Source organism: Podarcis vaucheri (genome assembly GCF_965113315.1).
Source record: "Podarcis vaucheri genome assembly, chromosome: 4".
Taxonomy (NCBI): Eukaryota; Metazoa; Chordata; class Lepidosauria; order Squamata; family Lacertidae; genus Podarcis; species Podarcis vaucheri.
The window spans coordinates 77,076,825-77,098,900 of NC_138762.1; the positions used below are offsets into that span (position 1 = coordinate 77,076,825).

A 22,076-nucleotide genomic window follows, 5' to 3' on the forward strand; every position below is an offset into this window, starting at 1 on the left:
TGGTAAGTAAATTTTTCATAGTCTCTTTTTTAATACGCCACTCCATTGGATTGTAAAAGAGAGGAGGAAGGGACATTTTTTCTACATTGAGCACATAATGTAGCTATAAAATGCACCACTATTTTCAGTCCAAGGTAGCTTCATGGAGCTGGAAAAACGTTTTATTATTTCCTGAGACTAAAGCCTGCAGTTTTGTTTAATTCTTCCTGCTTTATTTTCTATTAAGAACTGGGATAGAAAGTGTGAGAGAAATAGTTGAGCCTCATAGAGATGTTTAAAGTAAGTTCCTCTGAAATGTATAAGGTTCTAGATGCAAAATATTACTATGTTAGCTTTTCCTTTATGCAGCCACTCTCACTAATTTTAAGTAACTGAATTTACCTCCCTCTGTTCCTAATTTACAGGGGTGATTTCTGGCAATTGTTGGGTGTTTAATGAAGGACCTACAAATTAACCTGGCAATAAGATTTTATTTGAACTTTGAATACAGTGGGAGCAGATAATGGAAGTGGCTAATGCTCATGATATTATATCGACAACTTGTGATGCAGGACAGGAAACACAGACTGGTCTTCCTCTGCAGAACATGTCCCCTCATTTCAGTCTGTTTCCTTCCTTTGGCATTTCTGCAAAAAAAAATATTATTATTTTTTTAACCAATTGGTTGACTTGTAACATTGCATGATATTTTAAATTGAAAAGGTTTGAATGAGGAGGTTATAGGAAAATAACGTAGATGGAATAACTCAGAGCAACCTTAGTCTATATTACCAGGTGTCAGGGAACTGACATCAGAGGCACGGGAGAAGGAGAGGGTCTCTGATTCTGCAGGAGAAGGTCCCAGCGCTAGGGGGAGACTCAGCCGGGAAGAAGGGGAAGAGAATGAGTGTAACACCAGGGATCCAGGAGAGCAACGGGACAGGGAAGTGCAGGGGCTCCAGGACTCTTCGTTGGAAGTTAGCGAGGAGAGCCCAAGCACCCCGCTGCCCACGCCCACCCTGCGCAGGAGACTCCCGCGCAGTGAGAGGCGGAGACGATTGGGCGTCAAACAACTCTTATGTTGGCAACGCTTTAAGAAACGCCCACAGACAGATTCTACGAGTGACTAAGGGCAGCCACGCTGAGATGGGCTGTGCAGTCCGGAGGGTTTAACCAGGCAATCTGATGCTCAAACGGAGCAGGATTACGCACGAGTAACTCCCAACCACTACACCAGGGATGCTAAAAACTTTGCAATCATGGGCACAAAGATGTGTAAAAAAACCACACAATTGTACATACTTTCTTTCTTAGGGTAAGACTGTTCATCAGAGTTTGAGCATCATGAGCTCTTTCTCACAGAAGGTAAAAATACAACAGATCCGTTCACTATCAGAAGATGTTCGGTTTTATTATAAGAGATTACGAAGTAACAAAGAAGATCTGGAGCCAGGGAAAAAATCCAAGGTTCGAGCACTATGAATATTATTCAAAATTACGTAACTATGTTTAAAAATAGAGATATTTCACAGTTTTGCATTCCTAAGAGGGGTCTTTTTAAATTCTTGGTTGCTGCTGCTTATATTTTTCAGATTGCAAATGTTTACTTTGACCCTGGTTTACAATGTGGGAATCACTGTTATGTGGGGTTGCCTTTTCTGAGTAAAGGTAAGTAATTTTAATATCTTTTAAACACTCTTAACATTCTAGATATTGAAGATGCTAAGGTGAAATTTATGTTTCTCTTTTCTAGCTGAATCAAAATTACAACACAGTACATCTATGCAAGAAGATGCATGGGATTCAGATTGGGATTTGCATGATAATCTGTTCAGAGAATGGATTGGAATAAGAGATCACTCAGGCAATCAGTGAGTGTTTTAAAATAAGGAATGGCTTTCTGGTTGGTTACTGAAATTCAGGGAATCTTAATTGCTTGGCAACATAGTTTGAGAAGTGTTGCAGTAGTCAATAAATTGGTTGGAAATATAAATGAAACAGTAAACAATGCTTTATTAGCTTCCAAATGCAGCTAATAAACTTGTAATGGAACTGAAGGCTACTCCAAGAATACTGAAGAAATTATCCTAGCTTACTGCAGTTATCGTTTTTTTAAAAAAATCCTTATTATGTAGAATCATGAAACTGAGTATGTCTATGTGCATGTGAATTCCATGAAATATTATGGTTTTAGTTTTGAAGCTTGATATTAATTTTTCTTCATGCTAAATTACATTGCTGGTCTAGATTAAGTGCTGTATTTGAAGTGGACACAGATCTCCAGAAGGCTGTGACTTCCAAAATCACAGCAGAATTGGCATGGCCATCTCTACTTGGCTCACTGCGCCATTTGGATTTTTCACTTACCAACACAAACAGTTCATCTGTAAGTCTTGGCATTGTCAATGTAGTACTAAGAACACAAAAGTTAATATTGAAAATGATTTCCTATATTTGCTACTTTGGGACAATAAGTCTGAATCTAAACCTGTTCCACCAGGAGGAAGAAATTATTCTAGAAAATCCAGCAGATGTTCCTGTTTTTGTTCAGCTTCTTCCCATAGCACTATATTCCAATCCATCAGTCTTCATAGATAAGCTATTGGACCGGTAAGTGGTGGTAAAAAGTGGTGCTTGCAAGGAGATAATGTTGAGGGCTGGGTTTAGGGTAGATGTGCTTGCCTATCTTCTTTGCTCTTAAAATAGAGCCCCTTGAATGCTACTTTCTACATGAATTGAGGCAGACCTGCAATTTAAATACCAGTCTACACTATTAAATTCATACAACTTCAATTATCAGATATATTATGTATGGTATGTCATATAAGATGTTATTTCTAGTATTCATAATAGTTTTTTGTATGATAACATAAACCAACATTTCTCCTCCATCAGATATAATCCCAACAGGCCATTGCCGCAGAACAGAAACAAAAATTATTTGTGCAACTTATTTCTTCTTAAAGTGAATCTAAATATTTTTCCAGAGTACTTGGCCGCACCTAACTATGTGCTTTTCTTTCAGGTTTAACTTGACTAAGCCTGCAAACTTCAATTTGAAGACGCTAGAATTTCAAGTATCTCGAAACTGTGTAAGTAATCCTTTAAAACCCAGTTTTGTTCTACCCAGTTCTTAATACTGAGCTGCTGTTAGTACAGTTATTACGAGCATAAGCATGGTTTGCAAAATAGTCACAAGCCATAGGCTGCCATTACATTCAAACCACTAAATTATGGTTTGCACTCAAATGCTATTAATTTAATTGGAGCATGCACAGCAGGAAAAAGGGCATGGGTTCAATGCTTAGTTCTTGTAGTGCCAAACCATAATCGGATGTTAGGTTGAAACAAAGCCATAGCTTTGCTAGTGCTTTTACTGAACACCTGACTGCATGTGAACAACCTCGGTTTACACTTTATCCCAGTGGTTCCTGTGCATTGGATTGCAGCCTGTAGCTGTTGGTTAGGGGTTCAGTCTCTTTATCTTCCTGAAATGACCTTTGCTTTTATAGTTGGCTACAGTAGCAAATCCTCTTGTTACCCTTGCCTTTCTCTCTGCTTATCACAATCAAGTGATCCAGACACTTAAGTGCCTTCTCAGTCTGCTACGATTTCTCTGTTAGATTGTTCCCTTAGCCCTTCCCTCCCTATTTAAATTTAGATTTAGAATCATAGAATCATAGAATCATAGAGTTGGAAGAGACCACGAGGGCCATCGAGTCCAACCCCCTGCCAAGCAGGAAACACCATCAGAGCACTCCTGACATATGGTTGTCAAGCCTCTGCTTAAAGACCTCCAAAGTAGGAGACTCCACCACACTCCTTGGCAGCAAATTCCACTGTCGAACAGCTCTTACTGTCAGGAAGTTCTTCCGAATGTTTAGGTGGAATCTTCTTTCTTGTAGTTTGGATCCATTGCTCCGTGTCCGCTTCTCCGGAGCAGCAGAAAACAACCTTTCTCCCTCCTCTATGTGACATCCTTTTATATATTGAAAGCTCCTTTTAGTAATAGGTACCTGCCTTTTGTTGGTTAGTCTATAAAGCTGTCAGGTACACAGGTTGTGCTATATAGATAAGAATTAGGTTCATATATTTGCTTTTCATATATTTAAAATGAGAGTTTAAAAATATGCAGCGTTTTACAGAGCTACAAGCTAGGCACTGATTAAAAGTATGCAAACTTTCTAACCTTTTAATTTGATTTGTCTTCCTCTTTCAAGGGTCATGCGTTGCAAAGCGCCACAGGATTTACGGAGGGCTTGTCTCGGCAGTCAGTTTTAAACATAATTTTAAAGCCTGGGGAAAGAAAATCTGTCAAAGTGAAGTTTACTCCAGTTCTTAATAAAACAGTTTCATCGCTAATCATTATCAGGTATTGGTAGATCTTCGGAATTGCTTTAATTAACAGGGATGTTCAAATTTAGAGCTACATTTTTCCAGCCATCTGCAGGACACATTGATTGCTTTCAAGGTGAACTATAGTGGCAGTTTGGTTATATGTGAGAAGTTCTATACAACTGAACGCAATGTAATTTAACATACATAAGTCTTAAGGGTCAGCTCATACAACCTGGCTGTCTCTATGAGATGCTGATGCTGCACCATAGACTTTGCTCATGCTTCCTCAGCTGCAAAATCATCCCCATGATCATGTTGAGCCAGAAGCAGGATAACAGCTGGGGACACCTAGGAGTGTATGGATAGGCACACCCACATTTTGACTGACCACATGGCTCCACTAACTTGCATGGCCACAGCTTCTTTTTAAGCCACTGTGATGACACAAATGGGAATGGATGAATGTGTCCACTCCTTTTAGAAGTTCATTAGTTTATTTAATGTTTTGTCTCAATTTAATCCTGCAAGCTGACCATGCACTGAGGCAATTGTGTAGGAACCACCAACTGCATGAAATAAACGAGGCTTGCACAAAAATTAGCAAGGTTCAAATGGCAAAAGATGTTCAGCAGCATTTAGGATAGCACACAAAGTGCTACTTCAGATGTGCCCAATGACTTGTGGTACCCAGTAGGACAGATTCCTTTGAAAAGCAGACCCCAAAGCAGCATCACACACATAAATTTCCAGGAACGTGTTACACTGCTGCTACTGTTCAGGGAACTTAATGGGGGGAAATGCCATGCAGTGGCTCCTGGCCTCCATCTCCTTAGTTAATGCATGATATTATTTATTAATAACTTGAGAAAATTAGCATTATAGCTTTTATCCATAGCAGTAGCTTTATTTCAAAACCAGTAAGTTAGAATCAATTTGTGGAGTAGGGAAAGACAATGTCTATGTATTAGTTTGTTTTATTGATTTTATAAAACTCGTTACTGGCTTTTCCTCATCAAATAACCCCAATATAGCTAGAAACAGTAGAGTTCTTAATAATTTCATAATGCTTTATTTGGCTTTTCTCCCCTACAGAAATAATTTGACTGTAATAGAAGCTATAATGGTTAAAGGACAAGGAACAACAGAGAGCATGAGGATTGCAGGCAAGCCACCTGGGTCGGGCAGTTCTTTACGCTTTAAAATCACGGAAGCATTATTAAAAGACTGCACTGAAAGTAAGTCTTCTGTGGTGAAGCCAAACATCAAATCCCATGCAAGAGTGCGTGAGAAAGAAACTAGACAATCTCGTATTTTAAAAGCAAGAATGAAAGAAGTGAAAGTAACTGAAGTAGCTTTGTGAAACCAGTTGAGCCATATGCTGACACCATTTTCTTGTTAAATAGTAGTCTAATTTTAACTGCATTTTCCTCTTTATTTCAGAAACGAAATTAAAGGAACCAAACTTCACATTGAAAAGAACGTTCAAGGTGGAGAATACGGGGCAGCTTCAAGTTAATATAAAATCCATAGAAATCAGTGGATATTCATGTGAAGGATATGGATTTAAAGTAGTTAACTGTAAAGAATTTGCACTAAGTTCCAATGCCTCTAAAGAGATTGTCGTATTGTAAGTTAACTTATGTTGAAGACTGGCACCATTTTCAGTTTATGGGGCAGCGGGTGGTTGGAGTACCTAGCATTGTATATAGAAAATGCTCTTTTTATATAGTTTGCCAGAGGTTCCTGGAGCACACTGAACACCTTCTTTACATAGATTTCTTCTACATAAATGAAACCCGTCAAGCCATTTACCCTTCAGTTTAGATAAATTTATGTAAGCTGTAACAGTGCTATGTACAAATATCTCTCAACAAGCTAAGATACGAATGAATTTCATGCACTTACTTGTCTCCCCACTTGTGTGAAGGGAAGAGCAAAAGAGCTACATGTGGATATAAGATACACTCATGTGTATCTTGGTTTAATAATGCACACAGTGGCTCTGCCTGAGGGATAAGGAACCAGCAGCCCACGGGGCAGAGACAACCCATGGAGCCTACTTCCTCTGGCCCCTCCCTGCCCTCTCCTAGCAACAATTATGCTTGAACAAAAGTTTATATTAGAGTCAGATGAAGTATGTGTCAAGTGGTGTATAGCAGAAGTTGCATGAGCCTACCCATCAGTCTCAAAGATAATAGCCTTTTCCTTTATGATAATGGCCATTACATTTTCTTTATTTGTCATGAAATACTAACCGCACCATCATATTTGATACAGTTACTGAAGAGCCGAATGGGTTGGGGTTAGGACTCTCATTGCGTGACGGAGACAGGAGAGCAAAGAACTCTGGGAGGCGAGCACAGTCCCCTTCAGTTTTTTTTCTCTCCTGCCTGACGATTCAGGTCATTTTCTCCCGGCGCTCTCTGATTTTCTCTGTCAGCCAAGTGCTAACAAATAAGAGATAATTCTATCATATTCCTAAGCACCACATTTCTATTTTCATTTATCTCCATAAATGATTTTTATTTCTACTTACCCCCATAAAGATGCACTCTGTGTGCACAGTTAATATTGGCATGTGCAGAACTTATTAAATTATAAGAATTAAATTGCAGCATTAAAATCTGCAGAGAGTTTGAATCTAGATTTATTCATAATTAAACAACCCTATTGAAATCAGTGGGTTTGGGCCTAGATCAAACCGTTTTTGTTAGGAATGGGGGGTGTTTAAGTGCAAAAATTCACATGTGAGTCCCCACTTCTCCTTTCAAGATCTTTGCATCATGACTTTAATCTAAATTCAAGCAGTAACTTTTATTAGAGGCTTATTTGATCTGCTATAGATGGGGATGTTGAATCCTAGATTGACTCTAATGTAACTGGAACATGTGGATTAGCTATCAAGTGTATATATATATAATCTAGATAAACATTAACAATCCTTTACTCTCAACAGGTTTACACCAGATTTCACAACTTCCAGAGTCATTCGTGAACTGAAACTAACCACAACAGGAGGTTCTGAGTTTATGTTCATATTAAATGCATCCCTTCCCTATCATATGTTAGCAACCTGTGCAGAAGCTCTGCCCAGGCCCAATTGGGAGCTGGCACTGTACGTATTAGTCTCAGGAATAATGAGGTACTATACATTTTTTTAAATAGTTTTTTATAATATACATGTATTTCTATGTTAATAAATCAAATATGTTAAGAAAATGCCATAATATTTTGCTTTGAATATGCATATGTAAGAAATCTTACCTAAACAATATATGTTGGTTGTCAACAGTGTTGCAGTGGGGCTTACAACCAGAATATGCAGACAGCAGAAAGCAAAAGTCACATTTTATCTGAATAAACTCATTAGCTCCTGTTGCATAACCATCTGCATTTAATTGTAATAACTAGTGGGAAAACCTCTCCAAATCCCATGAACATGGAAATTTGTTGACAGTTACAGCACATGATATACCAGTAGCAGTTCTGTTGAGAGTTGGTATATGCAAAACATGGAGTCGCATAGTAGTCGATCTTAGAGAGATAGATTGAACAGACAGATGTCTTATTATTTTAATAACTTCTTACAAATGAGCTAAAAGCAGTTGAAACGAGTGTGAGTCAGTTTCTTACCACATATCCCATTTCAGCAAACACAGTAAGCTGGGAAACTCCTGGGAGAAACAGATCCTAAGTTTGGGCATAACTTGCTGAGCGACAGCACTTTCACTGCTGGGAGTCCCTCACTTAGGAATTCAGCTTCTTGGGCAGCTTGCCAGTACTTTCAGCTTAATAATTCGCAAGTTGCCTTTGTTTTTCCTACCAGATTTAGTCTTGCTTTTTCAGGATCAGCGTCTACGCTTGTTCCAATAATAGGTGCTTATGGAGGTCTTAATTATATAGTATGTAAATGTTACTGGAACTTGGCATTTCAGTACCAGCATGGTGGGGGGTTGCGATTTGTGTAGGTGGGAGTAAAATATTGTTTCTCTTAATTTGCCAACAAGAGATGGGCTCGCCTTGTGTCTTCAGTTTTTCCATGCTATGATGGCAGAAACACTGATGCTTTACTTACTTGTATGTTGCAGTGTGCTCTTCCTTTTGGTAATTGGAACAGCCTATTTAGAAGCTCAAGGAATTTGGGAGCCATTCAGACGACGCTTGTCCTTTGAGGCATCCAATCCTCCCTTTGATATGGGAAGGCCATTTGATCTCAGGAGAATAGTTGGAATTTCATCTGATGGAAAGTAAGCTCTTACTTATGAATTGGATGTTTGCAAAGTAGCATTTCTCACCAGTATATGTCACTCTTGTAAACGAGGCTCCTAGCCTCACAACTTGAGCAGATCACAGGTGCAGCAAAAATATCTATGGACTTTAAAACAACTGATGCAGAATGGTCTTTCAGACTTTATTAGCTTGGAGAAGACATGATGGATACTTGAATAGTGAATAGTTGTTATCTTAAAACATTCTCAGAAACTGGTAGATATATCTTGATACTATATAGGGATTGCATCTTATGTTTTTGTATTCAGGAGCAGTTTAAGTGGTAACTTAACTACTTAATGTAACACTAGTATGTGGTTCTGCTTGCAAAAGCCATCATTTGTGCAGTAGTATATCATCAGTTGATATCGTGCACATCTATTGTGCACTTGAGTATAACACAGTAAGCAATGCATCAAAGCAGTCCTTGGATAATTGCATACTTCTATGGAAGCTGCTATGCAATACTACCTAAATGTAAGAATTACGTAGAAAATACATAAATAGAAAAGAGTGAAGAAATTGTGATAAAGGAGGAAGAAAATGGGAGTCAGGAAGATGCCTGTGTGGAATGATGTGTAAATTACTGTTTTGCAAAAACAGGGATTATATATCAATTTTGTTGGTCTCTGTATCAAGGAGCTATTCTTTGATAGCAGGGCATGTTAACATGCTGCTTTAGAAATAACTTACTTGTCTCTTGATCAAGTTTTGAGGCCCAGTTTAGCACTATACACCTAGAAACATTAAGAGCTACTATTATTCTTTGCTAAATAGGTTGGGAACTGTGCAGCTACATTTTACTAAATATTTATGAGAAGTTAAAAACAAATTTGATCTGCTTCCAGCTTGAATGGACTTGGATCAGATTCGAACCACAGCTCTTCCAGAGGAATCTATGGACCAGGAAGTTCCTCATCACGATCCAACGCAGGAAGTAATAAGCAATGCAATTCATCCGTACACCTGCACAGCAATAGAAATTCAGTCGAAGTTGAAAACATGAAGTATAAAAACAGTTCAAATGTTGCTAGTAGGACTTCTATGCAGGCAGGTTCTGCACAGTCAACAAATAGAGCAGGTTCCCTCTTCCTGGACTCCAGTTCTGCAACTCAGAATCACACAGCAGGCAGGAAGTCCAGGGGTGGAAAACAAAATCTGCACTCAAACCAGCAGCACGCTCCAGTCTTACTAGAGCAACATTTGTCACAGCCACCAGCAGTGCCTCACCAACAAGAGCAGCAGACTGAAAACTCCCTGCCGCAGTCGCAGCTTCCTACTCCTTCACATTCAGAATGTGCCAGCAACACGAGGCACAGCTCAGAGGATTCCGACATTGCTGCTCTTATAGAAACCATGGACAAAGACTTTGATCATCCAGAATCCCCTTCCCCAGATGTGTTTACAGAGCAGCCCCCATCTCCAGTAGCAAAAAACAAAGGTAATAAACTCCTACTTCACCCAATTAACTCTATCTTACAAAGTGTGTACATATAAAGGTGTAGGTGCTGGGTGAGAGAACTCTCTAAGGGAGGCAAGACAAGAGTCTCTGTCATCTGTTTCCCCCTCTATGACATTTATGCACCTCTCTGATCGAAACCTGTCCTTTGTGCACTTCTTATGTGAAATAATTCTCTTTTTTAAAAAAGGATTCAGTAAAGGCTTTTGAAACGACCACACACTTTCCCTGTTCCCCAATAGCGGTGGTTATTTGAATAGGAGTTCCAGCAACTTAAAGAAGCGGGGAGAAGTGTCAGAGAATTTCTACTAGGCTGTGCTCATATGCAGAGTGGTGGTGAACTTGCTTTCCTCATGCTAATGCTCCTATTGTTTGTTAAAAGATTAATACAGGGGTGGGGAGTGTTTTTGGCTCCAAGGACCAGACCCAATGACTTTAGAGAGTGAACAAGGTCATATGGTGGAGGGGATCATGGTGCTGTTTGTACTACATACAGCTGGGGTGTGGGAAGTGATACAGGAGGAAGAAATGTTCAAGAAAGCTAGTAAGTGGTTTTGTGTCGCTTTTCATGTACTTTGACTCCTGAGGATTACACTCTTAATATCCATGTTTAGGTAATGTAACCCAGAGGTAATGGGAAGAAAAGTTTGAAAAACAAACCCTGAAGAAGCACCCTGAGTTGTGCTTGACTTATCAGACTAATGCTGTAGAATTTTGAAGTATTCCTGTGCTTGAATGACTTTTAAAAAGCAATAATACATGGATAAACTTGTAGGGTTGTATCCAACTCTGTCCATCCAGAAGAGGAGCAGACTTCCAGTTGCAGAGCAAGGCTTCACTTTCTCTCTCTGCAACATCCTCCCAGACCTTCAAAATCTGCTCCGGAGGGTTGGGGGGACCTGCAGAAGGGAGGAGACGAAGGTGCAGCCTTGCAAGAGTGGGTGGTGGCTCACACAGTGTTGAAGTCTGCCTGTAGAAACTTGTAAGAAATTGTTGTGTAGCAGCCAACTCATCCAATACCACTGTTCTGTACTGAATGCTTTAAGACTAAAGCCTGCTTGCTAACACTAATAGAAAATACAGGATTTCTGAAGGAAATAGATATGATGCTGAAACCTAGAACCTGTCCAAAATGTATGACTGTGTGTGTTAAGCAGAAATAATTATTATGTTTTAAACATATTTTATATATGTATATGGCTTTAATTCTATTTTTGTCAATGTTTAATTGTATTTTAATGGTTGCTTTTTCTATATTTTTAGTTGTTCTTCTTTTTATCTGTAAGCTGCCTTCAGGCCCGTCAGGGTAAATGTGGGGTATAAGTTTGGGGTGGGGGTACATACTCTGCATTTTGCTTTCTTCATAGTTATATTTTATAGGGATTTCCAGTAACATACCAATTGTGCAGTAGTTCCTTTGTTAGCACATTGTAGCCAGAAAGCTAAGGGAAACAGCATATTATCAGTGGCCAGTATCTGTAAAACACAGTAAGGTGTGTGAAATCCCTTAGACTCCTTAAATTTGATACCACCAGCATCAGAAAGTGGCTCTGAAATGAATTGCATCCTGCATGAAGTAGTACAGCTGACCTGGAGTGTGGTGTGCCAGGAATTTTCCTCCACTGAAGTGTACTGGTCTAGTGTATGATGTTCCTAGTGGACTTTGTCCCAGGTACATCACGGTGATGAAAGGGTGTTGTTCTCTACAGCTGTCACAGATCACAGCTGTTGCTAATTGGAAGCTGCCTTTAATACCCCAGGGAAAGGAAAACCGTTTCAACGCAAATCTAAACCCCAGAAGAAGCGGGAAGAAAAGGAGAGAAGAGGAAAGGGAAAGCAACAAGAGGATGAACTGAAGGATTCTCTTGCAGATGATGACAGTTCTTCAACTACCACAGAAACTTCCAACCCCGACACAGAAGCACTTCTGAAAGAGGTAGACATTTTTTTAGAAAGGGGTGTCAGATGAGAGAAGATGATGGGTCTGGTGGTTTCATACTTTAAACTCGCCACTATATTTATTCATTAAGAGATTTAAACTCCACTTCTTCCCCACAAAGTGTCCCCCATAAGGCTGCTCACAAGAATTGTTAACGACTAGGTAATGGAAACAACTCAAAAGCAGAAGCAGAAAAAAAACCACAATGTACCTAATCAAACTCCAGAATATTAGAAAACACAGCCACCTAATTTGTAAAACCAAAAGCGCAATGAAACAATGCTGCATTTATTGAGCATTGATTCAAGAGAAAAGGCCAAGCAAACCTCCTTGAGCAGGAAGGTACACAGTTGGGTTGAAAAAGTCCTGTAATGCATCCCTACCATCTCTGAAGGCAGTAGGATACAGAACAGGACCTTCCCAGAAAACCTCAGTGAACGGTCAGAATCACGTGGGAGAGGATGTCCTTTCTCAAAACACCTAGCTCCAAACCATTTAGCAATGATGGTAATCAAACTTTAAGACTGGGCTTGGAAACAAACTGGGAGCCAATGAGACTAAACAAAATTAGAACAGCAGCATTTTGTACCAGCTAAGTTTTCTGGTCACTTTTCAAATGCACCCTTGTGTAGAGCATACTTCAGTAATTCAATCTGGATTTAACCAGGGCCTGTGTGGCAATGACTTGAAAATGTGTCAAAGCATTTCTGGCAATCTAGGAACAAGGCCAGAAATGCTTTCTCCAACCATGAAACTAGTTTTTGAGGGGAGCACAACCCAAGAAGTTGAACATTTGTCCTCCAACCTAACATCCTAGGACCTGCCCTGCATTAAAAAACCAGAGCTAGCACAACGTGGTACCCAGCCCATCCCTGCTACATAGTCTAGAAGGATACTGTGACTGGTGTAGAATTACTTCATGAAATTACACATCTACCATTTGATTTTTAAAATTGAACATTTGGGAGCAAAAGTAGACGAGATACCAAATGTGTGGTTTTTTAAAAACATAATAATAATGGTAGGAGAGGGGGGCACAAAAGTCATTGGGACAATAACATGTGGGGAGGTTTACCCCTTGCCTCCCTTGGTGCAGTCCTGATGAATATTGCCCCTTACTCTACTTGCTACATCTACTTGGTAATAATGCATTTAGCATCATGTCTAAACTGGCCTTTAATAATAATAATAATAATATAATAACAATATAATTAATATTATTTTTATTAATAATAATAATTTATTAGTTGTACCCCGCCCATCTGGCTGGGTTTCCCAAGCCACTCTGGGCGGCTTCCACAAAGACCAAAAATACACTAATATGTCATACATTAAAAACTTCACTGAACAGGGCTGCCTTAAGATGTCTTCTGAATGTCAGGTAGTTGTTTATCTCTTTGACATCTGATGCGAGGGTGTTCCACAGGGCGGGCGCCACTACTGAGCAGGCCCTCTGCCTGGTTCCCTGTAGCTTTGCTTCTCGCAATGAGGGAACAGCCAGAAGGCCCTCGGCGCTGGCCCTCAGCATCCGGGCAGAACAATGGGGATATCTAAACTTAGATATCCCTAAGTAATTTGTAGAATTTCTAGGTTTCTTGTAGCATAGCAAAATGAACTGGTAGCTTCAGTTAAGTAACTTAAAGTAAAAGCTCTCTGCTTACATTTTTAAATATAATTATCAAAGCTGTTTTGTGAAAGAAATGGGGAGATTTAGCTGTAATCCATATTGTTCCTAGAACTGTTGTCTTCCTTTTTTAAAAAAATCTCCTTTTAAAGTATTATTGTTTACTTAATATTTTTATTGGGATTTGGTTGGCTGTTTGTAGGAGCCAGAAAAGCAAAAGGGAAAACAGCCAATACCAGAAAAACAGGAAAATGAAATCCAAGTAAAACAGAAAAGCAAAAAGCTATCGCTTATCAAGAAAGAAATCCCGACAGATGTGAAATCCAGGTACGCATAGAACTATGTTAATGCCATCCAAACTGCTTTCCTAAGTAGGCATGAGGAAATAAAGTTCCTGGCAGCAGAACTTTGCATCAGTCAGCTGAGAGAAATGTGTCACACGCTGCAATAATTACCATTTCTTCTCTGTTAACGTGGCTGAAGAAAAGGAAGTGGTAGTGCCTGGGCACAAGAAGAATGATAGATAATAGAAACTGAACAGAAAGGGGAAACCTTGTAATTATGGGAAACTCTGCACAATAAGAAGCCTGCTTTTTTTGTAAGCAAGAAGTTAGACAAATAGATTTGGAGAGACACTTCTCCATTTGTTTTTCCTAACAGTTAAGACAAAGGGAGTTGGCTTGGAGAAGAGTAGAGAAAGCTGTTTCTCTTCTGTGCACTTTTATGTATGCAAGAGCTTACTTTGTTGGTCAAACTGTTAGAAATAATAACTTTTTTTGGATCATACTTTTATTACAGTTCCTTTGAGATGTCATGTCCTTCGTCTCTCGAAAATAAGCAGCACAAAAGCTTTTCATCCAAGTTGTCTTCTCAGCATATGTTCGCAAATGGGTTCAAACCAAGAAACCTCCAGAAAACAAAAGGTATTCTTTGGCTGTTCAGCTATTAATTAAGATTTACCTCTGAAACTTTAGTTTTAGCTGTTCCTCCCTGGCTGTACTTGAGGGCTGATGTGCTGTATGCCCTACAAACTACAGGTTTATTTTTTGTTTCTTCTTCTTCCTATTATTATTATTAATAATAATAACAATAATATTTGTTTGCAGGTATCAATATGAAGCTGATGGATAATAGGCCATCTTCACTAGCAAAGTTTTTCTCCAGTGGTTCTGGTCAGGAGCTGGGCAATACCAGCAGCTCCGAAGGAGAAAAAGATTCACCACCACCAGAGTGGGACTCAGTGCCAATTCACAAGGCAGGCAGCTGTAAGTACTCTGGGCATTAATTTAACATTAGCAATAAGCTTATGGGCAGTGAATCAGTTCAGTAACAAAGGATTTGATTTCTTTTTCTATTTGAACGCAGTTCTTTGTGCTTAACATCAGAATAGCATATGATTGTCACAGAGTTCTCGGCACAAAGGGATAACGGAGGGCTTGTTTGGATAAGATGCCTCTGCTGTCCAACTGCTGTCCCCTGAACTCATTGCTGATAATAAACTTTTTGTTCTGTGATTTGTAACAAAATGGATTTATTAAGTGGTATATAAGCACACTAAATAATAATAAAACTCCTCAAGAGAGAGATTGGGGAAAGGATTGTTTCCAGGTACTTTATGTTATACTACTTGGGTGGCTTCTTCACTGAGAAAATGCCCCTTGTGGGGTGCTCCTTCCCTGTACAGGGGCTTTTTACCCACTCTGCCTTTGCAGCATCTACAGCAGAGCAGTTATACTGAGTGATCTGTAAGAGTCTGTTTAGGCATTACTACTCCCTTCCCAACTCAGGGAGATGTTAGGCCAGAGAGAGACTGGCAGTGGGATTTGGCTTGTACTCTTACCAGGGTAATGGGAGGTCTCAAGAGTATCCAAATCACAGAACCTCCTAGTTTGGGTATTCACCTCTTCTTACAAGCAAGGAGTGGGGAAATGTCTGTGTATGTCAAAGGCATTTTCTCCTGCTGTCCCCACTTCAGCACTGTTGTAGTAACGTGCATGAGTGAGAGTTAGGGTTGCCATATTTCAGAAAGCGAACATCCAGACACAAAAGTTGTTGATCTTTTCCCCCCCCAAAAAGGATAAGTTTTTAACCTTCTGAATTTTTGAAAATTCCGCCCAGACACCATTTTTGATGGACAAATCCCAGCTATGTCCGGGGAATTCTGCATGTATGGCAGCCCTAGAGTTAGTTCCTTTTTTAAGGTTAGAAGTGCAGAACTTGACAACCTCAACTTTGCCACTTTAGGTGGTGCAGAATATCTGACTTACTGGGCACCAAACTGAAACTTGTAGTTGCCTGAAACATTATCAGAGTTGGAATAAGTTAACACTATTAAAATCTGCTCTCCTGGTCGGAGATTTAATTTGTGACTGATTTATTTATTTATTTATTTATTTTAAAAGTTCATGAGGCTTATCCAGTGCTGCAACGTCCCCATCCTCCTCTCCTGCCCCCTTCAGCTGCACACACCCTCGAAATCATTTCCAGCAGAGGAGGGGACCCCCTCCAAAGCAGGGTGTGTGTTTTTGTAGGGGGAGGAAATGGAAGTCCCATTGTACCAGCAGAACTCCTGGCGCAGCACTGGATACAACCACAAGTAACTGTTTCAAGACTTTGTACTATGAAGTAATAAAAATAAGATATCTCTTATTCTGGTTCCCAGCTACTGACAACCTTTATAAGCTGTCCCTACAAACCCTTAGTGCAGATGCTTTCTTGAAACAACGACAGACCTCACCAACTCCTGCCTCACCATCTCCACCCCCTGCATCATTGGCCTTTGTGCCCCGAAGCACTTATAGCAGTATTGTGAACAACTGCAGGTAAGTTCAGGTGGTCACTACATAACCAAGCTCAACATCGGAAGGCAAGAAACTTGTGTCGTTTTTTTATTTATTTAGCTGCATTACCATTTTGAGTTCCAACTTTCAACAAAAATGAGTTGTTAACTTTTTTCCTTCCTAGTTTATGACACAATCTATTGGAATGAACCCAAGGTCCAGTTTTCTGTATAACTTCTGTTGGGGGCCAAGATCCAAACCTAGGTCTGAACAGCAGTCAGGAGCAAAGACAAGGAATTATACTCTCTTGATATGCTGAGAGATACATACACTCTTCGGCAGTAGAAGCAATCCTAGCTCACTGCATACACATCTCAGGATGGTTTTGGCTAGAACTTAGTGTCAGAAGTGGTGAATAAAAAATGTGGATGTTTTCCTGTTCAAAAACTAAAAGAAAAATAGGTTTCAGGACACAATATCGGTGTCAGCCCTTAGTTAGGCTGTATCCAAATCACCAGATTGGTACTAAGCCCATAATTCACAGATTTGTTCCTCTTTAACTGAACCTTTGGCTGATTGACATCAAATGCCTTTAAAAAATATGTTGGGTAGGGAGGCTTTATTGGGTTATTTTTGTTTTTAATTTTATTATGTATTTTGTATTTTTATATTGTGATTTTATGTTGTAACCACCCTGAGACTGTGGGTATAGGGCGGTATACAAATTTAGTTAATAATAATAATAATAATATCTCAAACAATGCAACCTGTGATGTTAGATCACTGCCTTGAAATATCCAAACCCTAGCATATTAACTTCATGGCAAAATCCAGTTCAGGTAAGCTCTAAAGAAAACCACATCCCTCCCCCTCCTTGTTTTCTTTCAGTGAACCGAAAAGCAAGGTGCTCAGTGGTGCCAAACACAAGGTGGCAAAGACAGCTTCTCTCCCTGGCAGGAATGGAAACCCTACATTTGCTGCTGTAGCTGCTGGTTATGACAAGAGCCCAGGTAAAACACAGGAATTAAAAAGCTATGGCTATTTGAGGGTGTGATTGTTCTGCTATCTGCATATGCTCATTTAAACTCCATTGTTACAGGTGGCAGTGGCCTAGCAAAACCTTCACCAATGAAGAGCGAGGCATCTGGCTGTATGAATGTTTCACACACAACCGTTGACAGTGACGGCTCTGACAGGTAACTTGAATTAATCCTTTGGAAACAGAGGCTCAACAGTGGTGGATATGGTAAAAAGCTGCTTTCCCTCTTGCACCCCAGTTAGAAGAATATGTCCATTAAAAATCCTCACTTCATAATTTGCCTATCCAAAAAAAACCCCTTCCGTTCCGTGTTATTTTTTATTTTTTAAAAAATTGTTTTAAAATTTGGATGCTTGCTGTTTAGCATAGCATAGCATGTTTGTAATTTGACAATAAAACAACAAAACTGAAGTCCAACATTTCCTCTTCTCATAAGATACTGAAAGATGGGGACCAAGTGTGCGTTCTTCTCAGATGTGTGGGCATAAAAAAAAGAAAGACATTTTAGTTAACTTAGTTAATTAAGGATGTGACTGTAGGCCTACTTTCAGCTACAAAACTCACTGGCACATACCTGTAAATAATAAGTGTCAGGAATTCACCCTTGGCATTTTTTGTCAAAATTGAGTGTGTGTTAAAATCATTATTTGTTGTCCATATGATATTTGGCTGTGTTTTGGTGGTCTTCACGCTGAAGTGACCTTATTAATGAAAACCTCTTCTCCTCTGCTACACTTAGTTCTGGTTTGTGGAGTCCTATAAGCAATCCTAGCAGCCCAGATTTCACACCCCTCAACTCCTTCTCAGCATTTGGAAACTCCTTTAACTTAACTGGAGGTGAGTGGTATGTTACAGTAGTTTAAAAAAAAAGGAACAGAACAATATGCCATATTTCTCAATTGGCTACACTGGCCAATCTTTCCTAATGTAATGAAGCTCACTTACTTTGAGAAATGTTTTTGGCAGTGTTATGTCTTGAAAAATAAAGAATGACATAAAATATTAAAGATACCTTTTCTTTTAACGAAAAATGATCTTTTCCCCCTTAATTACATAAATAATCGCACACTTCAATATACCAGGTGTGGGTGGGTGTGTTTATGTTTGAGATAGATAAATAAATAAATAAAAGCCAGATTCTAGTGGCATGCCAATTTATTTCAGTTTTATTGATTGAGCTACCTGTCAGTTACCATGCAAACAGTGGAGAGTGAGGTGAGGAACTTCCCAGTGTGTTAACTGCGCATCAGACTGCTTTAGAGTTCAACATGATGGAGGGAGATGTAGGTGTCCTCTCCCCAAGGGGAGAAAAGAGCAGGGTTTTACTCACCACCCGCATCGGAGGTCTGATGATCAAAGAGATCAAAGGTGGGGCAATGATAAAATAGGGGGATCATGATCAATGGGAAACTATGTCTCAGTATAGAATCTCCAAATTGCTGTAGGAAATAAAACCTCTCAGCAAATAAAGCATGGAGATTTATGAAATGGTTAGGGAGACTTAATAACTTTTTTGAAACAGCTGTCAAAGTTCAGTGTTTGTCCCAAGAATTGTATATTTGAGTTTATAGAGTCTGGTCCCACAGAACAGCAAAAACAAAACAAAACACCATAAAATCAGTAAGCTTTGTTGGGGCAGCTAGTGTTTAAAAATGTTCAAAGGAAGCTCTCCTATTAGAAGAATTATTCCTCAGATATGGTTGCTCAGAGCAAGAAATAGAGAAGGCACACCATCACAATGATCTAGTAATGACAGTCCTTCACATAAAAGGTCAGAGCAAACACTGGATCATTCAACTGGATTGCTGTATGGGCAGCTCTTTCTCACTTAGTTGTGCTGTTTAGCACTTGTGTTCTGGCTTGCAAATCAGGCTAAGCCAAATGCTGGCTCAGCATGAATGCACGAATATATGGACCCCTAATATGAATTTGCAGCTGCCTTACTTCTTCCTGGCCCTTTTTGCTGCCACACTGTGCTGAGCCAACACAAAGTTTGGCTTTGCATGTTTTCCAAAGCTGGGATCATCCTTAAGCCCTCTCCCAATTAGTCTTGCACTTAGTCTGAAGAGCTCATAAGCCTGCATTCAGAGAACATACTAAGCCAGACGTTGGCTTAGCCTTGACTAGGGCAGGATATGCAGTCTTCTGCTTCCATGTTTGTGTGTGTATAGCTGTTGATTTCATCTATGAAAAATAATATTGTGCATAGGTTTTGCAAGACAGAATGTAACATGGATGTTTTGTCTTATTCTCCATTCCCTCAACTTAGAAGTTTTCAGCAAGCTTGGGCTGTCACAGTCTGTTTATAGTCCAGATGTTCAACGAAACTGGACTGAGCTTAGTAATGTTCCTTCATCCATCTGGGACTCCTCAGCCACAGATCTGATACCTCCCTGGCCCACAAGTTCAGGATCCCCAACTCACACCACTTCAGTAAGTATATGAATGTGTGTGTGTGTGTGTGTGTGTGTGTATTACTCCATATGGTGCTCTCTTTTTCTTGGTAGTATTGAATACTTGTGTGTCATAGCTCTTGTCCTTATTTTGTTTTTTATTAATATAGTCTATCCTTGGGAACCCAAGTGGCCTGTGGTCTACCACCACCACTCCGTTCAGCAGTTCCATTTGGTCAAGTAATTTGAACAGTAGCCTTCCTTTCAACACTCCAGCTAACACGTTGCCAGGTATTGATCTTGGGAGTGAAAACACCCCTCCACCAGCTGCTGCTGCCCCAATAGTTAGCAATCCTGAAGACTTGGGACAAGCATATAACCCTTGGCTAATTTGGAGCCCTGCAATCGGGAGAAGAAGCTCAGATCCTTGGCCTAATGTGCATTACCCACCTGAAAACGGAAATTAAGAACAAAGGGACTGTTGTCCAGATTGGATCATGGTAAATTCTGTAATATGCCTGGAACATAATTTGCAGTTTGCTGCCATTCCTACTCAGACCCCAACATGGTTACAATCTAGTCATACATTCATCACTTTAAAGTCTGTCTTGAGATTATGGTAGTATAAAATTACTGATCAGCTTGGAAAAGTTTGGATGTGGGTTAAAAAATCCTATAAGACGATATTCTTTTTTTCTTTTTTTTTACCAACTGCCCATTCTGTTTTTTAAACACTTGGCAATTTCCAAAATGCAGTGATTTTTAACTACCGTGCTTGGTTTTTAATTTCCCCCCAGTATTATGCTCTCAAACATAATTTTTAAGAGCACCTTGTGCTAAAAATGCAGAGTATTTTTTTAAAAAAATAAGGCTCTCTTTGTTAAAGGCTCTACAAATGTAAAAACCTTAGGAGCAAATGTATGCGCATACTGTTCAAACTATACATTTTATGTGCTGTTTGTACATTTGTAAACCTGAATGCATTTTTAAGTTGAACTGAAATGTGCATAGCCAATACTTGTGGATGAAAAAAAAAAAAAGATTCCTTGTGCTTTTCTTACCAATACAACTTCAAGTTGTACTTGAAAAATAAAATAATGCTTTTTTTCATTTCTGCCGTATGTGCTTCTGTGGAATGTTTGAATTTCAAAGATTTGACAGCCTTTCTGGAAAAGTTTTAATATACGTGCTAATCATTAGTGGCATCTCGGGACAGGCTTTGGAAGTTTTTTTCATGGGAACAACAGTCGACCTTAAGCACATTTGTTACAAAAACAGTTGGACTATGGTGAACTCTAGTCCCTGTGAACGTCAGCAGCACAGGAAAACATTGTATAAAAATAGCCATGCCATGCAAACTAAATGGCAGCTACAGTGTGTTTGCTGGCAGTAGGCTTGGTGACAGCTGTTGCAGCACATCTAGTCTGCTGCTGAGTCACCAAAGAGAAACTGTAGATGTATCCTCTTTTTACACACACCACACAGTCCAATCCTTTGTCCTTCCAAAGTGATGCATTCTGCACAGAGTAGAATCATAGAACTGTAGAATTGTAAGGAACCACGAGAGTCATCTAGTCTAACCCTCTGCAGTGCAGGAATTTTTTTGGCCAACGGGCTCGAACCCATGACCATGAAGATTGAGAGTCCCATGTTCTGTTGACTGAGCTATCACAGCACAATCAAAATCACATGCAAGATCACAGGTTTAATTATGTTAAAATTCTGGATATCCTGTCCTAACTGAGACAGTATAGATATCGATAGATGGATAAAGAACTGATTTAAGTGAAGAAGAGAAGAGAGTTTATCTTCTAGAATAAACTTTCACACATGAAGTTTCTGGGAGCATTCTTTATGCCATTTGGAGTACAGTGGACCCTCGGGTTACATTACCTTCGGGTAACATAACTTTTGGGTTGCGAACGCGGCAAACCTGGAAGTGTATTCTTCTGGGTTTTGCCATGCATGCATGCGCAGAAGCAGCACCTCGTGTTGCAGACTTTTCGGGGTACGTAAGGACCCCCGGAACGAATTAAGTTTGTATCTGGAGAGTCCACTGTACAAATTTAATATTTTTCCGAGGAGCCTTGCCCAGCTGGAAGCATTTTAAGGTAATCTGAAAACTGAACTGGAACACCTTTTTGCTACAAATACAAGCGTGTGGAATTCTCCAGGGTTGAACCCTTGTAATTGAACTTAAGTTATTTACAATGAATCTGGCATATAGAATAATGTATATGAGACCTGATAATTAAG

At 39.6% G+C, this 22,076-nt stretch overlaps 1 protein-coding gene across 1 annotated transcript in view; it reads left to right on the forward strand.

The window, feature by feature from the left end:
• The window catches only part of TMEM131 (transmembrane protein 131), a 166,473-nt gene extending 145,543 nt beyond the window's left edge, over positions 1-20,930 (forward strand). The window contains exons 21-42 of the mRNA XM_082220003.1: positions 1,294-1,446; positions 1,572-1,647; positions 1,733-1,850; positions 2,227-2,365; positions 2,480-2,589; positions 3,005-3,071; positions 4,200-4,351; positions 5,410-5,552; positions 5,758-5,944; positions 7,274-7,459; positions 8,406-8,564; positions 9,435-10,027; positions 11,806-11,981; positions 13,811-13,935; positions 14,407-14,531; positions 14,715-14,873; positions 16,271-16,430; positions 17,277-17,398; positions 17,488-17,584; positions 18,167-18,264; positions 19,697-19,860; positions 19,991-20,930. Coding sequence (XP_082076129.1) covers positions 1,294-1,446; positions 1,572-1,647; positions 1,733-1,850; positions 2,227-2,365; positions 2,480-2,589; positions 3,005-3,071; positions 4,200-4,351; positions 5,410-5,552; positions 5,758-5,944; positions 7,274-7,459; positions 8,406-8,564; positions 9,435-10,027; positions 11,806-11,981; positions 13,811-13,935; positions 14,407-14,531; positions 14,715-14,873; positions 16,271-16,430; positions 17,277-17,398; positions 17,488-17,584; positions 18,167-18,264; positions 19,697-19,860; positions 19,991-20,287 — 3,606 coding nt within the window. The 3' untranslated portion in view covers positions 20,288-20,930. The remainder of the gene's footprint in view (positions 1-1,293; positions 1,447-1,571; positions 1,648-1,732; positions 1,851-2,226; positions 2,366-2,479; positions 2,590-3,004; positions 3,072-4,199; positions 4,352-5,409; positions 5,553-5,757; positions 5,945-7,273; positions 7,460-8,405; positions 8,565-9,434; positions 10,028-11,805; positions 11,982-13,810; positions 13,936-14,406; positions 14,532-14,714; positions 14,874-16,270; positions 16,431-17,276; positions 17,399-17,487; positions 17,585-18,166; positions 18,265-19,696; positions 19,861-19,990) is intronic.
• Positions 20,931-22,076: the final 1,146 nt, after the last annotated feature.